Source organism: Ammospiza caudacuta, chromosome 20 (assembly GCF_027887145.1).
Source record: "Ammospiza caudacuta isolate bAmmCau1 chromosome 20, bAmmCau1.pri, whole genome shotgun sequence".
NCBI classification, from domain to species: domain Eukaryota; kingdom Metazoa; phylum Chordata; class Aves; order Passeriformes; family Passerellidae; genus Ammospiza; species Ammospiza caudacuta.
Window position 1 is genome coordinate 9322703 of NC_080612.1, and position 18076 is coordinate 9340778.

Genomic DNA, 18076 nt, shown 5'->3' on the forward strand with positions numbered 1-18076 from the left:
CCCTGCCCCCAAACCCATGTCAGGAACCACCTCCGTCCACTCTTACCCTGGAGTGCTGCTCTGGAAGCTGGTTTGTTCCCTCTGGAGTTCATCACTGGGCATCTCTGGTAAGCGCTGCACTTCATGGGAAATTAAACCAAAAATCTGCTGTTTTCATAGAGAACTGCACACTGCAGATTCAATGTGGGTTTGAGGGTTACATCCATGATTAGATTTTTTTTTCTTTTATTTTTAGGAGCTGGGCTTGCTTTTCTGCCTGCTGAGCTAGCAGAAATACAAAGTTAAATAAACATTTACTGTCTCTGCCACAAGAGACTTCCCTTAGTTTGAATTTCCTTGCAATTGCTGTTTTGCTTTTTGCAGTTTAACCCCCTGGCAGGGTGCCCAGAGAGGCTGTGCAGGCATTTCCTGTGAGGGACTGAAAGGCCATAAGGGAAACAATTTGGGGCAGCCACCTCAGGGTGACCTCCAAATGTCCCTTTGAGCCCCAGCCATTCCTGGGCTGGGTGTTTTCAGCCCTGCCTGAAGTCCCTGAGCAGTTCACAGCCCCAGAGGAATAAACTAAATAAAGTGATTTTCCTGCTGGGGTTTGGGGTGGGCACTGAATAAGCTGACATTCTGTGGGAAATAGAATTGTAGAAAATTATTTTAAAATTTGATGAAAGGTTTGTATAGCATGTAACATCTGTATTGTCTCACCTTTCTAAATGAGACTTAAAACAGAATAAGGGTTTTTAAAATGCCTCTCAGCTGCCCCATTTCTAAGTCCTCCTGCTCTGGTTTCTGGCCTTGAACTGTGGCCTCCTCTGGTACCTGGGATGCTGCAGGAAATGACTGCAAGAATGTCTTCATTAATGAGAAAAAAATCCTTGCAATTTAAGTAAATTAAGGAAATGGGTATGAATCACAAAGAAATGTGAATATGAATTTGTATAATACGCAGTGTTTGCACCAAAATTATTAGTATAAAACAAAGTAAGATGTCAGGCAATACAAATGACATTATTTAAATACTCTTTTTTTTTTTTTTTTACTCTTACAATATGGTGGTACCTCCAAAGTTTGCTTAGAGACAACTATTCATAACTAAAATAATAATTCAATATGTTTTAGCCAGAATCTCTGTGTTGTTAGAATAATCTTAATGCTCCCATATTTACAACAAATTCTGGTAACATCTTTTAATCCAGCTGTAATCTGAGTTTTGGGACTGGCCTTTTAGGTTTTTTCTTTTTGCTTCAGTTAATTTCTGGTCTGTTCTCTCTTTAAAAAAAAAATCAAACAAAACCCCAAAAAGAAAAACCAGCCAAGATTTTGGGGTTTTGTATTTTGTGCTTTAAATAAATTACTTATACCTATAAAAAGAGAAATGAAATAACCCATTATGCTGGGTTTGGATACATTTGGGGTTTTCTCCTTTCTCAGCTGCCCCATAACATAATCCTATAGAATTGGGAATATTGGGAATAAATCCCTCAGTATTTCTGCAGCCTTGCCCACAGTAGCCAGGGGTGTTTTTTAAGATTTTGCCCAATTTGGCTGTTTGAAAAGCAGCAGAAATTAATCTCCTCGGTGGCCACAGGATGTCACTGTTCCTCCACAAACAGGATTTTTCCATCTGGATTTTCCTCTGCTGCTTTGATTGTCAGCAGAGCATTCCTGCAGGCTCTGATCCTACAGAATGGGATACATCAAGTAGAAAGAAATTTCCATTTTAGGGATGAGAGCTGGATGGGCCCCTCACAGAATATAGATTGGGGCTGTAAATGTTATGGTGTGGAGCTTGCAGCTCCAAAAATGCTCTTGTGTGATTAATTGGTTTCCCTGGGCTATCAGACAAGTTCTGACAAGGGATTACATTTAGGAATATTTATGTTTCAGATTGGGCACTGGCTGAGGTACTCATTGCCATCTGTAACTAAGAAATGGAGCTGCTCAAATTAATCATTTCAGTGTGGCTTTTACATAACAATTACATGGAAAAATTAAAAAAAAAGAGCCTTGCAAAAATACTTGATGCTTTCCCAAGTATGAAAATGCACCTTTAAAAGAAATTATGTTTTCTTTTGCTGGTTTACCTGTTGTATTTTTATTCTCCACCCTTGCACGTTGTAATTGCAGGTTTTCCTCCTCCTGTGAAGATGATTTTGAGCTGCTACACCTGAGTGGCCACAGATGAATTCTGTAACTAAATCACAAGTGACTTTGAGTTTCTATTTACAGCACACTGAAAACATGGTATCAATCACAGGACTGTTATGTTTTTCATTATGTGGTAAAAATGGAAACTTTAGTGAATACAGAATATATATTTCAGGAAATGTTCTTGTTTGTATCTTTTCCAACCACTACCATGATCCTCATGCTTCCTTTTGCTTAAGCAGGTTCCAGTCATTGCTTTTTCTGCTGTGAATTACTCATCTATAATTATAATATAGATAGATAAGATATTTTAAGTATTATATATTAATATATGTTAATATTTATTATAGGTACTATATTATATATAATAGATATTATGTTATATATAATAATATACAATATACACTATATATTATAGTATATATAATATATATAATACATATATATTGTGAATTATATTTGCATATAATATCTACTATATTACATATAATATAGTATAAATTATATTATATATTATATATTATATGATACATTTTATATAATATGTAATATAGCATACAGTATATTATATATTATAATACATAACGTATTATATATTATATATAATTATATATTCTATATCAATATACATAATAAAATAAGTTATATAATATATGGAATATAATTATACTTTATATATAAATATATTAAATTAATATATTAATATATTAATATATTGAAATGTATGATATTGTTAATGTTATGTTTTAATATATAATTATTATATATAATTATATTACTATATATACTATATATACTTATATTAAAATATATTATAAGTATTATATATTAATGTATTTTGTCATATTTATTATTGATGAAAAAAATTATAATATTATATAATTTGAATGAATAACACTTGACTTGAGATTTCACTTGGCAGTTTGATTTCTCCCTTCCCAGATTTCCACAGGACGTGCCTCTTCTGTCAGGACAAACCCAGACACATTTCCTGGGTGAAATAAGCAATTGTGGGATTCACACAAAAGCCTCGGAAGGCAAGAGGGAAACCCAGGCTGGGGGGGTTAAACTGCTGCGTTTCTCCAGGCTGCTCTGTGTCCCCCTGGCTCTGTTTGCCCGGGTGAGCTCCCAGCTGGCCGGGATTCCTTTCCCAGCTCATTCCCTCCCTCCCTCCCTGCGGGATGTGGCAGCAGCTGTGCAGGCAGAGCTGTCCTGGTGCTCTCCTGAGGGCTGAGCTCATCCTTGCCTCCAGGGCTGGGATCCCTCCCAGGACAGCTGGAGAAGGAGCCCAGAAGGATTTAAACCCAAAAGTGTGAGCTGGACTCCTGTTGGTGTCAGAGCAAATAAAGTGGGCTGGGGGGGGGGGGGGGGACACATCCATTCAGATTTCACAGAATATTCTGAGTTGGGACCCCCAAGGATTATCCAGCCCAACTCTTCATCCCTGCTCCCAGGGGAAGCCTCTGTCGGACTTTTCTCCTCTGGAGCACTCCCAGGCCCTGGAGCAGAGGGGGTGAGTGGTGCCCTGAGAGTCTGGGGCTGCTCTGGGCACTGCCCTGAGCCCTGAGCAGCAGCTGGCACTGCTTGGTGGCACATCAGGCTGTGTCCCTGGGGCTCTGCAGAGCTTCCTTCCCACACCAAGCTTGGCTCAGCTGTCCAGGCACTTCTGCTGCTCCTGGGCAGCTTTGGGGGGCTCAGGGGGCTGTGGGGGAGGCAGAGGCTCTGTGCAGGCAGGGGTTAAACATTCTGAATTTGCGGTAGGCAGCAGCTTTCCCATATAAGAGCACTGCACTCATTGGCTCTCCCCTTCAGTGAGAAACCCAGCCAGTCATTTCCTGTGCAAGCCTCCTTCACTCTGCAAAAAGCCACACGTTGGGTGAACCACAGGGTGGTTCTGGGGCTGCTCCTTCCCACAGGGTTCTTCTGGGGCTGCTCCTTCCCACAGGATCCCTGGATTCCCTCATGGACCAGCCCGGAGCTCCATGCTGTGCCACTGCCAGATGAACATGGGCTTCCCTGCACGGCTTCTCACCCATGGATGGGAATAATTTTGGGTCTGCCTTGATGCCAATTGACACCTCTTGGTGCCTGACCTGGGTTCTGCTGGGAGGTTTTTCCCCTCTGAAGGACCCGTGGGGATCAGATCAGCTTTGGGTGGAGCTTGCAGCAACTTCTGGTGAGTGCTGAGCTCTTCTGACAGCAGGGCTTGGGGAGGCTCAGGGGCAAGAACTCAGCTCTTGGGAAGTGCCAGTGGAGCTGGGGAGCAGGGAGAGCCCCCAGGGATGCACAGAGAGGGGGGATCCCTCTCAGGGTCCTGGTTTATGGGACCATTTTGCTCTTGGTTTTAACCCAGAGGCTCTGTCTGCGCAAGACTGCCAGTAAATAACTCTCCTGAGCGCTGTGGAGGGATGAAAACTGCAGCTGAGGAATGATTTTGGGGAGAGGAAGACAGAAAAGCACGAGCCAACTGTTATGGAAGTGCAAATTTCCTCCTAAAGGATTCGGCAGATGCACCAGTAAGTGTGTGGGGAGGGAAGCAGGGCTGAGAGGATTAAAGGGTGTGTGCAGAGGAATGTTTGTCACTAGAGCCAGACTAAACTGAGTGTCTGCGTTATCACCACGGTTTGACTCCAAACCAGCCCTGGGGTTTCTTGCTGTGAGCTGCATGAGGATGTTTGGTGGCTGTTTTCTGCCCAAAGCTGTGTTTTTTCACAGCCTAAATGCTGATGCTGTGTCCATTTACCTCTTTGCTGGTGCAGGCTATGGAGTCAGGCTGTAGCAAGGGAGATTTCTCTTCAGAGCAGACCTGTTAACCCTTTGGAGGAAGTGCCTGGCAATGAGGAGGAGCTGCTGAGCAGAGGTCTGCTGCAGGTGGGTGCCTGTGGATGTTCAATTTCTGCCTCTCAAACCCTGTGAGACGCTGACCTGGGCTCTGTGCCCTGGGTGTGGTCTGAGCTGTGCCCACAGGATGTGGAGAGACGTCCCCAAAGAGCCAAGACAGAGCTCAGGAAAATCTGTTTGACTCCTCAAAGCAGAACATCCTCCTCAGAAGAGAGAGGGGCTGGCTGGGGGCTCTGCTGTGCTGCAGCTCTTGGGCAGAGCTGTGCTTGTGCAGCTCCCAGGGCTGGGACTGTGCTTGCCTTGCTCCAGCTCTGTGCTCACATGGACAACCAGCAGCTCCAAATATCCAGGAGATCATTTTGCCCATCAGGGATGAAATGCCAGGCATAACCAGCAGCTCCAAATATTGAGATTATTTTGCCCATCAAGGAGAAAATGCCAGGCACTTTGTGCAGGTGTTTTTCCCTTTAAAACTCCCCAGCAGGGACTGTGGGCAAACCCATCCCTGTTCCAAGGAGGGCCCCCAGTGAACCTTTATCTTTCTGGCCACTTGGTGAGCAGCCTGTGCCTGTGCTGGCTGCACTGAGACAAGAACCACGATCTCACACTCCTTTCCTTGCCTTTTATGTCAGGAGCCTGTGCTGCTGCCAACAGGTGAGGTCATCCCACACAGGGGGCTCAGATGTGCTGCACACGAGTTGCCTGTGCCTCATGAACTGCTCCTAAACCTCTCCTTCACTGCAACCCCACTTGGGACCCTGATCCTTTATTCAAATCCTCCTCCTCCATGCAGAGTTTTACCAAATCTCCCTCTCAAGGGGCCTGTGGTCAACCTGGGAACTTTCTTTGTGTTCCAACACCTTTGGGGTTTGTGAAGAAATTGTGTTAATTGTCCCCATCCCTTGCAGGTTTAGTGCCCCACAGGGAAGCTCTTTGTGACCTGCAGGACCATCTCTCCTGGCAATGGATAAATTCACAAATGGGCAGCCAGGCCCAGCTCAGAGGAACAGGCTCATAGGGCTGCTGGAAACAGATGACAGCCCCCAGGAGGAGAAACCTGCCCCGAGCCAAAAGGAGGAAAGGTCAGGGCCTGGGAGGAAAGGAGAGCCACAGCCCTTGGAGACACCTTACCAGAAGGAGAGCAGTGACTTTGCCCCTAAAATCAAGGTTAATCTGAATTATCGGCCAGGACTCGTCAGCAAGTGAGTAACTGGGAGGTGTTTAATCAATTTGGGTTGATCCAGGTGATCCACACTGATCCTATGGATTTTCCCAGGTCTGCACTGAAAGAATCCATACTAAATCCCACTAAATATAAAATAAATCCCCCCAGGGATGGGCCTGACCCTGGTCCTGGGCTCCTCTCTCTGCTCTGGGTTCCTGCCAGGGCTGCGCATCAGCCTGGCTCTGGGAACAGCTCCAGCTGATGGAAAGAGCAGCCACTTAGCAGAATTCTGGGAAATAACTGTCTCTATTTTTCCCTTGACTCAAAAATAAAACATTTATGGTGGGTTTTTTTTCCTCCCTCCAACAAAATCTCCTCAGTCTCCCTCCTTCCTTCCACTGTCCCACTGGAGCTTGTGGCACATTCCTGTCCCTGCTCTCCAGAACTTCCTGTGAAAAATGTGTAATTTATAATTGGCTTTTAGCAAATATTAAAATTAATATTATACGTGTTATGTTAGAAAGTTATGCTGTATTAATTTTTTTAAAGTAGTGTATTCAATATAGTTTTAGGTTATGACAAAATGCTAAAGTAGTAACTATGTATGTGGGATATTTTTTTAAAGAAAGGAATAGAGTATTCACACTAGATAGCAGCCACAGGACACCTAAACATTGATGATGATGATGATGATTATTATTGTTAAATATAGATAATAAAATATAATAAATTATATTTATTTTTATTTTATTTAAATTATATTTGATTATTATATTATAATTATATTTAAATTACATAAAATGATACACTTCTTCCCACCTCCTTCAGCCCTGAAGACACTGTGAAAATTAAGAAGAAGTTGACACTGAGCAGACAAAATCCTTTTTTTAAATAGAATTTATGCATCATGGATGAAGTGTATAAATATGCAACAAGCTGTTGTTTTTAAAAGTTAATCCTCTGTTAACCTGGGTCCTTTTTCGGGCTTATTTTGCCCAGAAAAGGTACCCAGACCATCCATAACTCTTTGTTTTTATTGCCTCGTATTGTCCTAAACCCCAATTATCCAAATTTTTTATCACTCTAATTACATTACTGTGTTTATAACTATTTTATTGCTATTAAATTTTTTAAAAATTTAAACCAGATACTTATCGTTTTCCCCCTTGCCCCCGTAATCCCTGCCTGCTGCTCGCCTCTGTCCCGCAGCCAGAAGGACCCGAATCGCTTTGACAGGGAGCGGCTGTTCAGCGCCGTGGTCAGGGGCAGCCCGCAGGCTCTGGAGGGGCTGCTCGAGTACTTAAGGAGGAACTCCAAATTCCTCACCAATTCCGAGTACACAGGTAAATCCCCGCTCCCGGGACGGTTTATTCACAGGGGTGGCAGGGGAATGTGTTCTTGGCTTTCTCTTTGCTTTCTCTTTGCCCTCTGTCTTCTTTTGTTTTCCTTACATTCACCCTGAGGTGGAGAATTGTCATGGACGTATTTTATGAAAAATCCTTTTGCTAAGATTTTTCTCCTGAGAAGCTGAGAAGTCTCAGAAAGGAAATGTAAAAAAATAATTATCTGCTGCTGTGGAATGCAACAGGCGCATCTTTGGTTGGTCTCATGTGATTGGTTTTAATTAATGGCCAATCAAAGTCCAGCTGTCTCTGGTCAGTCACAAGATTTTATTATCATTCCTTTCCTTCCTTTCTAACCTTCTGATGAAATCCTTTCTCTTTCTTTAGTACAGTTTTAATACAACATTTTCTTTTAATATAATATATATCATAAGATTTTACTATCATTCCTTTCCTTCCTTTCTAACCTTCTGATGAAATCCTTTCTCTTTCTTTAGTATCGTTTTAATATATAATTTTCTTTTAACATGATATATATATAATAAAATAATAAATCAGCCTTCTGAAACATGGAGTCAAGATTCTCATCTCTTCCCTCACCCTGGGAAACAAACACCACCACAGAGAATGCCATTAATTGAATATATCCTAAGGCTTTTGCCTTAGGACTGCTAAAAATACTGATAAAAGCCTTTAAAATGAAGATTATAATTGATCTCTGAATCAAGCACCACAGCTGTGTGCAAAGCACACCCACAGCCCATTCAATCCTCTCTCCCTGCCAGATGCAAAGACTGGGAAGACCTGCCTAATGAAAGCCCTGCTGAACTTGAAAAATGGGAGGAATGACACGATCCCAGTCTTGCTGGAAATCGACCAAAAGACACAGAACCCCAGGCCCCTTGTCAACGTGTCCTGCTCTGACTGTTTCTACAGAGGTAAGGAAGGATTCCTGTGACATGAGCAGGGAAAAGAGGGGACCTGGAGCTCCTCCCCACCCTTTATTTCTGATTTTGCTGCTGCATCTCCCCCAGCCTTTACACCCTCCCTGGTCTGTAAAACAGAAATGATACATGCTTTTAATAACCCAAGAAGAGAGATTATTTACTTGGGAAAGTATAAAAAGCACTTGAAAAAGTGAAGTGGTCTGTGCTTGTTGAATGAGTTTGTTTGGCTGTTTGGGACCTCAGTGCCAGGCAGGGGGAATTGCCTGCCCTGGTATTGAATTCCTGATGGTTTGAGGCTCATGGAAAGCCCTCAGCTGCCAGCCCTGCCCACCCTGAGGCCGTGCCATCCCTGCTGTCCCCTGGGGTGGCACAGTGACAGGGTTGCTGTGCCCCAGGCCAGACTGCCCTGCACATCGCCATCGAGAAAAGGAGCCTGGAGATGGTGAAGCTGCTGGTGGAGAACGGAGCTGATGTCCACGCCAGGGCCCACGGGGAGTTCTTCAGGAAGAAGAAAGAAGGAGTTTACTTTTATTTTGGTGAGTCACTGTGGAACATGTTCCTTTGGGGGTTTTATTGCCACGCTCTCTGTGATGCCACTAATTCTGGATGGGTTTGCCCCTCTGGTGCCATCTTCAGTGCCCTTTAATCAAGCCCTTGACTTATTTAAAAAACAGAATCCTTTCATATCTGGGGTACTCACTGTGCATTTCCATCATCCTTGGGTTTATGTGTTTAATCCTGTCTGAGTGGCTTCAGACAGCAATACTTGGCTGGTTCACATTTGAGAGATCAGTTTGAGATGTGGGAAAGTGTTTCAGTTGCCCCAGAAACAGAGTGACTGTTTATTGTAAAACCCTTATTGTAAAAACACTGAGGCAGAACCTGTTCTGTGTTTCAGTGATAAAACTCTGGGATATTTTTGTATATTTTTAAATATTTTATATATTATTTTAATATATTTTATACATTATTTTAATACATTTATATATTATCTTAATATATTTTATATATTATTTTAATATATTTAAATAAAATTTTATAAATTTAAAATATATTTCTATATTTTATATTTTAATATATTGTTGTATATTTCAATATATCATCTTAATATATTTTAATATATTTCTATATTTAATATATTTACATTTTTATATTCTATATTTTATTATATAATAAGTAATAAATCTTAATATATTTTATATTTTTTTATATATTTTATACTTTAATATATGCTTATCTATTTCTATATATTACTTTAATATATTTTTATATTTTATACATTGTTTTAATATATTTTCATACATTGTTTTAATATATTTTTATACATTATTTTAATATATTTTTATACATTATTTTAATATATTTTATACATTTTAATAAGTTTTCTATTTTTATATATTTAACATATTTTTCTAGTATTGCTTTCCCCCCCTTTCTTTAATCCTTTTTCATCCCTTCCTTCTTCCTCTCCAAACGCTGTGTCCTGATCTCCTCAGGTGAGCTCCCCCTCTCCTTGGCTGCCTGCACCAACCAGCTGGACGTGGTGGATTATCTTCTGAACAACCCCCACCAGAAGGCCAGGCTGCAGGAGCAGGACACCCAGGGCAACACGGTGCTGCACGCCCTGGTGATGATTGCAGATGACACCGAGGAGAACACCAAGTTTGTCAGCAGCACCTACGTGGAGATCCTCAAGGCGGGCGTCAAGCTGGACCCCACCTGCAAACTGGAGGAGATTGTCAACTATGATGGCTTAAATCCCCTGCAGCTTGCTGCCAAGACAGGCAAAGTGGAGGTGGGGACAGCCAGAGGGGTGCTGAGGAGCAGGGATGGTGGGATTTGCAAACATCCCTGCTGGTTGGTGTCCAGCAGGGATGGTGGGATTTGCACCTTTGGTTGGTGTCCAGCAGGGATGGTGGGATTTGCACCCTTGGTTGGTGTCCAGCGAGGTTTGGGGTTGGAGCTTCTCACACCCAACCTGTGCTGATGCTGCTGGCAGGGGCAGTGCCACGGGTGACCACAAAGGAGGGCACCTCCAAGCCACCCAGCTGTGTCCTGCAGAGCCTCAGCTGTACCTGCTGTCCCTGCCCTGTCCCTGCTGTCCCTGCTCCAAAACAACCAAACAGATTTGGTTGTTTCCCTGCTTTTAGCCAGACCCAGCTGCTGGATGAGCCCCAGCCCCATCCATGCTGCTCTGGGTGTCCTCCTGCAGCTGCAGCACAGGAACAGGGTTGTGTTTGTGTCAGATCTTCAGGCACATCATCCAGAGGGAGATCCAGGAGCCCCCGTACCGGCACCTGTCCCGCAAGTTCACCGAGTGGACCTACGGCCCCATCCACGTGTCCCTCTATGACCTGTCCTCCCTGGACAGCTTCGAGGAGAACTCTGTGCTGGAGATCCTGGCCTACAGCAGTGACACCCCGGTGAGCCTCTCACCTCAGCTCCAGGACAGGCTTGGACAGGCTTTTCCTCTCCTTTTTCACAGTGGGGAGAGGGGTGTTTATTAATGCCACCATAAATATCACGGGATATTTATGGTGGCATTAATTTGAAATTGTGGCATTTCAAGTTCATGTGGGCTTTCTGGTGATGGTTTCTCTGAAGAAGGAGTGATTAGTGGAGATGTTTGCAGATTTTGTTGTTTGGAGGCTGCTTGGCATGGCTCTGACCATCCATAATTTGAGAGAAATTTTGATCCTTTGGCTGTCTTAAGCCCCGGTTTGTTCAAATACCTCGATGAAGTGACTTCTATGCAATATTTGTTATCTTTCACACTGAATAACCCCTTAATGACTCCCCAGTTGAATCCACACAGCTCCACCCCTTGAAAAGACCATCCCCAGGTGAATTCCCATTCCTGGGGGCACACAGGTGCACTTTGGTTCCTTCTTTCCCCACAGAACCGGTACAAGATGGTGGTTTTGGAGCCACTGAACAAATTGCTTCAGCAAAAATGGGAAACCTTTGCTTCCAAGAGGTTCTACTTCAGCTTTGCCTGCTACCTGTCATTCATGGTCATCTTCACAGCCATTGCATACTATCAGCCCTTGAGGGTAAAGGTAGGCCCAGCCTTTTTGTCTGGTTGGATATATGGAGCAGATTTAAAAGTTGTGGGTGGTTGGCGTCCCTGTCCCTGCCCATCTCCACTGCTTTGGGCGGTTCTGGTTTTGTCTTGCAGCCTTCCTTCCCAGTGGAGTTCACAGCTGGAGGCTTCCTCTGGGTCTCTGGGCTGATCATTATCCTGTTAGGAGGCATTTATCTGATCTTTGCTCAGGTAGGGGGATCTCTTGTCTGGTTCCATTGTAAAACAGAGGGGAAAAAAAGGGAACAACACGGAGCAGCAGGATCTGTTCTCCTGACATATGTGCAGGAGGGAATCCTGCTCTGGGACACTCACTGTGACCTGGCAGTGGCAGGGGCAGCTCAAGCCAGGTTGCTGGGCAAGGGGGAATCACAGTTCCACAGCAGCAAATAATTCTGAGAGACTTCCGTGATTTATGGCATTAAAATGCATCCCTGGCATTTAATGCAGGCTATTAATAAAGACATTGGGCTGAGGCATGATTCAGCCCTTGCTTATCCTTGCCCTTTATAAATGAGGGCCTTTTTTCGTCTGAGAGGGATGAAATTGGGGATCTTGGAGATGAAAGGAGCAGCACATGGAGCAGAGCCTTGCCTGGGGCAGGGCAGGGCAGGGCTGCCTCTCTCACATGGCCTGGCTCTGATGAATGCTGCGTTGATTTTGCTCCCCAGAGCCTGTACCTGAGGAGGAGGCGCCAGTCCCTGAAGACCATGTGCTCTGACAGCTGCATCGAGATCCTCATGTGAGTCCTGGGCTCTGCCACAGCCTGGAGCTGCTGCATTGTGCAGCTGAGCTGCCCCAGCGCTGCCACAGAGCAGGAAAAGCAGCTCCTCTGCCCCTCTCTTTGCACCCCTGCTGCCTCTTGTCTTGAGCCTTTTTGTGCAGTTGTGCTGCCCCAGCACTGCCATAGAGCTGGGGAGCAAAAAACCAGATCTTCTGCTTCTCTCTTTGCACTCCTGCTGCTGCCTCTTGTCCTGAGCCTGTTTTTGTTGCTGGGTGGGCTCTGTGTGCTCCTCTCAGCCTCCCCAAACACCTTTCATTGCAGAGCAGATCTGCAAGGGCCATTTTTGCTGAGATGAGCCACTGCCAATTCAGTTTTTTTTTTCCCTTCCAGCTTCATCCAGGCCTTCTCCCTGCTGCTGTCAGCAGTGCTGTATGGAGCCAGCTCAGAGAACTACGTGGCAGTGATGGTGTTCTCCCTGCTGCTGGGCTGGGTGAACACCCTCTACTACACCCGCGGCTTCCAGCGCACCGGCATCTACAGCGTCATGATCCAGAAGGTATCCAAAAAACCCTGCAGATCCAGCAGGTATCAAAAAAAAACCCTGCAGGGAGAGGCTCTGGGCTGGTATTGCCACCAAAATTTCAAGATGTGTTTTTTTGGTTCCTGAGTAATGAGAATTCGTCATGATCCAGAAGGTCAGAGCTGCCCAAAAAAACCTTTCAGAGAGAGGCTCGGGGCTGGTATTGCCACACACAAAAAAAAAAAAAAAAAAAAAAAAAAAAAAAAAAAAAAAAAATAATTCAAGATGTGTTTTTTGGTTCCTGAGTAATGAGAATTGGTCCTCAGGAACAAAAAAAACACATCTTGAAATTTTGTTTTTTGTGCAGTTGGTAAGTGAACAGGGAATTGACAGAAACACTGTATTGGAACAAATTGTGTTAGAGGATGCCTAGAGGCAACTGTTCATCCTACAGGAGGATTTCATCAGAGGATGAAAGAGAGCATTTCATCATAGAGGATGAAATGAAGGGGAAGTAGATAGGGATCAATACAGTTATTAATACCTATTAAACACAGCAGTCATTTTGCTTCGTTGCTCTGCCTGCAAAATTTCAGTTACTTTGCCTGCAGTGTTTGCAGTGGTCACAGTAAAATTAGCACATGCAAAAAGGAATTAGCTGGGATTGGTGTCCTGTGGAAGCACAGGTGCTGCAGAATGAGGTTGGGTCAGTGTCTTCATCTGCACTTGCAGCAAATTACTCGTTTGGAGATGCTCAGCTCAGCCTGAGAGGTGTTTCCAGATCCACAGAGGAACCTGAGACTGGAAAGGCAAAGCAGGGGTGAAAGGAGGTACCAGGGAAGAATTCTGGTCACCGTTTGTGTAAAGCCAATGGAGGTGGAAGGGACAGGGGGTTTTGTGTTGAAACAATTTGGAAACAGCCATAGTGGGAGCTAATAGGATATTTATTTGTTCATACTAACAGAACAACAAAGAAGTTCATAGCACTATCAGATTAACCCGCCAATGATATTATTTACCTGTAGAAGTAATTTAACACACATTAGCAGTTTTTTACACTGGATAAAAGGTGGAAACCTTGCTGCCAGTGCTCTTGAGGGCTGGTTTGTGATGTGTGAGATCATCCTGGTGATTTCATGTGAGATAAAGCCCAGCACTTCCCCTGGTTTGTTTCAGACCATCATGAGGGACCTGCTGCGTTTCCTCCTGGTCTACATGATCTTCCTCTTTGGCTTTGCTGCAGGTGAGCCCTCTGTGGGTGATCTGTGTGGGCTGGGCTGCACAAATCCCTTTCCTGAGCACTCAGGCTGTGTTTCCCCCCAGCCCTGGTGACGCTGATGGGCGATGCCCCCTCGGTGTCCCACAACAAGTCCCTGGCTCCCCTGGAGAGCTCGGGCAGCCACGCCATGTACGGGGGGCTGCTCAGCGTCTCCCTGGAGCTCTTCAAGATCACCATCGGCATGGGCGACCTGGACTTCCAGGAGCACGCCAGGTTCAGGTACTTTGTCATGCTGCTGCTGCTGCTCTTTGTGATCCTCACCTACATCCTGCTGCTCAACATGCTGATCGCCCTCATGAGCGAGACCGTCACGGACATTTCTGGCTACAGCAAGAGCGTCTGGAAGCTGCAGGTGAGGCCCCAAAGCCCTGCTCAGAGAGGCCCCAAAAACCCAGCTCAGAGAGGCCCCAAAACCCGGCTCAGAGAGGCCCCAAAACCCTGCTCAGAGAGGCCCCAAAATCCTGCAGGTGAGGCCCAAAACCCTGCAGGTGAGGCCCAGAGTTACAGGTGCCACTGCCTTCCTCACAGAACAGCATTTACTTCTTTGGTAACACAAAGACATGAAATTGGTGCTGACTTGGTACCTGTGCCAGCTCTTACCTTGCTGCAAGTCCTGAGGAGGAAGAACCCTTCATCCCCTTCCTTCATGGAAGTCCTGAGGAGAACCCTTCATCCCCTTCCTTCACCTTCCTCACAGACACAGCCAGGGAGTCTGGGATGTGTCCCCACCCTGGTTTCCCAGCTGGGAACTCCTTGCAGTCGCAGGAAAACACATATTAACTAATACTAAATATATAATACTGAATATAGAATACTAAACTATACTATGATATAGAATACTAAACTAAACCATACCAAAGAATACAGAAAGGATACTTACAGAAGGCTAATATAATGATAATATGAAATAATGAATAAATAAATAAGATAATAAGGAAAACTCGTGAGTCTTTCCAGAGCCCTGACATAGCTTGACCTTAATTGGCCAATACGTCAAAATAATTCACAGCAGAATCTAATTATACAATCACCTGTGGGTAAACAATCTCCAAACACACAAAAGGAGCAAAGCACAGGAGAAGCAAATGGGATAATTATTGTTTTCCTTTTTCTCTGAGGCTTCTCAGCTTCCCAGGAGAAAAACCCTGGGTTAAGGGAGTTTTTTTTCAGAAAATATGAATGCCACATATCTGTCCTAAGCTCAGCTATTATTGTGCCTTTTATATAAAGTTGTCACCTTGAGAGCGCATTTTTAGGTGTATTTACAGCTGAATTTTAGGTGCATTTCTAGGTGTATTTACAGGTGAATTTTAGGTGCATTTTTAGGTTATTTACATCTCTCTGCAGGGGTAACTTGGGGCAGTACTCCAGGAGCATTTTGGGGTTGGTTTCTCTGGGGATTCTCCAAGCCCAAGGAGTTTCTGAGTGGGGAAAGGCTGGGTTCTGTCTGTGCCCTGGCTTCTCTCTGATTCTGTGAATTTTGTTCCTTCAGAGGGCAATTGCCATCCTGGAGATAGAGAAGGCCTGGCTGTGGCGCCAGGGGGGGAAGAGGAGATCTGGCTGCTTCATGTCCGTGGGGCTCAATAAGAAGGATGAGAGGTGGTGCTTCAGGTAAGGCAGAGACACAATTCCCCCCTCACACTGCAGCCCCAGTGGGGTCACAGCCTGGGGCAGCACAGGGAATTTCAGCTACACCCAAATTTTGTGGTCAATGCCAAGCTGGATGTCTGAGAATTGTTCCTCCAGCATTGCCACTTTTGTATTAAGAACATTCCCTGAGCTGGAAAATTTTAAACCAACCAGACCAGTGGACAATATACAGGGGGAAAAGATAATTTACCTAATGGAGCTTTGATTATGGAAGATCTTTGCTCAAATAAAAAAAGCTCTGTAAGGTGCTGCTGCTGCAGGCAAACCATCAGGGTGGTGTTGGCAGGGTGAGCTGGGCTGGGAGGCTGCAGAAAAAGGAGATCTCTGCCTTGAGATGCTGCATTCCAGGCATCAGTGTCTTGTGTCATTTTGTCCCTCCAGAGTAGAGGAAATTAAATGGACAGATTGGGCAAAGGATGTGGGAGTTCTGAAGGAAGAACCTGGGAGCACCAATGATTCAGAGCTAAATCCAGAAGGTAAATTTAATCATGGGGAAAGGTCTGCAGTTCCCTTTCAGCTTCCTGCTCAGCAAACTGCTCTTGGCATGATGTTGTGTCTTTGGCATTCCAGGCAGGCCAACTTGAAAATGAGAAAATAAAGATTTAGTGTAGGTCTGGGGCTGGCCAGAGTTTGGGAACAAACTGAGGATGAAGGAGATGCCATTCCTATTCAGCTCTGGGAGAAATGGGCAGGAAATGCTGCTGAGGAAAAGCAAGGGCTGCTCTTGTTTTTGGCTCAGTAGCCCAAATATGCGATGCTTTTCCTAGGAAAGGTAAAATTCAGGCTCATTCATCCTGCAGATGTTAAAATCACAGGGCTTTCAGAGCCTGAATCTGGACATTAACTCTGGGAACACTGTCAGATTCTGCCTGAGATCTTTGTTGGCTTCCCTTGGTAGAACTGGGAAGGAGCTCTGTGGAAATCAGAGCCGTTTCCCTGTTAGAAATCAGAGATGTGGAAAACAGAGCTGTTTTCCTGTTAGAAACATCTTGTTCAGCCTGGCAGAGCCTGGCCAGGAGCTCCAGTGGATTTGTAGTAGATTCCCCCTGGGTGCCAGTTTTCCATAACTGGGGGGGTTGCAGTGCTTAGGGGATTCTGTGTGTGTGTTGGGTGTTCCCTGAGCCTTCACCCTTCTAAAGCTGGGTCCCTTTGTCAGCTTCCTGCTGACGAGGGGGTGCTCTGTGTCCCTGCTGCAGACACCTGGAGACCAGCACAGAAACCACCCCGAGCGGCTGCCCCGGAGGAGCTGGCCCTGCTGCAGCCCCAGGCTCCTGGCACGGAGATGGTTCCTCTGCACAGACAGCCCAGAGAGCTCTGACAGCTCCCCTGAACCTGCCTCCATCTCCAGAGGAGCTGCTGGGAGAGCTGAGGGCACTGTCAGCAGCAAAGTGCATTTTTCGTGGAGGATTGTGGCTCAGCCTGTGGCTTTCAGTGTTGTCATGCACTTTAATGATTCATTTCCTCTGAAGAAACTGTTTTTACTTGACTTTTCTCTGCCTGACACTTTCTTATTATTATTCCTAAAGATCCAGTGGTGGGAGTGAGCTGCTGGGGCAGTGGGGAAGGCAGAGCTCTCTGACCTGTGCAGGGACAATGCTGATGGATAATGTGGATAATGCCCATGGATGATGCTCATGGATAATGCTCAAGGAACCACGTGGCTGAGGATGGCCCAGCCTGTTCTCCTGTCACAAGGGACTGCACTGAAGTGCTTTGGAATAAAAACTGTTGTAGACTCCTAAAAGCTGCTGAGGGTGGAGTTGTCTCTGTGTTGGCGTGAGATGTGAGTGGACAAACCCTCACCCTGTGCAGAACCTGCAGGGCTCTGTGGTTAATCCACATCAGGATCCCCATTTCACACTTGCAGAGTGAAATTCTTTGCCTAAAAGAAAACTGAAGTGGATTGTGGAGTTCCTGGACCTGAAACTTCACTGGTGGACTTCTGGGACTTGTGTTTTTCATGGGTTGCTTTGTCTCTGTAATAAACAGCAGCAGAATGCTGCTCGTGGCCCCTGAGAGACTGATGGGCCAACACTCTGTGTGGTTTTTGCTTCCTCTTACTCATGTTGGGCATCCTGTCTTGCTGCAAATGTCTGCAAGGACCTTGCTCCTTTTTGTGACTTGCAGCGTGCTGTAAACTCTGTGGGAAAAGAGATAAAAATGAACTGTCTCACTTTTCACTCTGTTCAACAGTAATAACATGTAAAATTTCTGTAAACAATACAGCAAGTGTACTTAATTGAAAAAATGTTCATTTTTGGATGCACTTTTAGAGCTTTGCCTTTCTCAGCAAGGGAGAGGAGGTGTTATCAGTGTGGACTGTAGGTTCTTATCAGATTCCTGATTGCTGCTGTGGGAGTTAACTCTTGTTTTTCACAGCTCC

At 44.9% G+C, this 18076-nt stretch overlaps 1 protein-coding gene across 1 annotated transcript; it reads left to right on the top strand.

Annotated features, from left to right (window-relative positions):
• Positions 1–4063: 4063 nt before the first annotated feature.
• Positions 4064–17872, top strand: LOC131566407 (transient receptor potential cation channel subfamily V member 2-like). The gene is made up of 18 exons (XM_058817696.1): positions 4064–4318; positions 4496–4658; positions 4902–5013; positions 5892–6185; positions 7358–7491; positions 8277–8429; positions 8834–8974; positions 9935–10233; positions 10685–10861; positions 11339–11497; positions 11617–11712; positions 12192–12262; positions 12635–12800; positions 13941–14007; positions 14088–14395; positions 15536–15654; positions 16075–16169; positions 16890–17872. The coding sequence occupies exons 4-18, from the start codon at positions 5947–5949 to the stop codon at positions 17009–17011; spliced, it is 2346 nt and encodes a 781-aa protein (XP_058673679.1). The 5' UTR covers positions 4064–4318; positions 4496–4658; positions 4902–5013; positions 5892–5946; the 3' UTR covers positions 17012–17872.
• Positions 17873–18076: the final 204 nt, after the last annotated feature.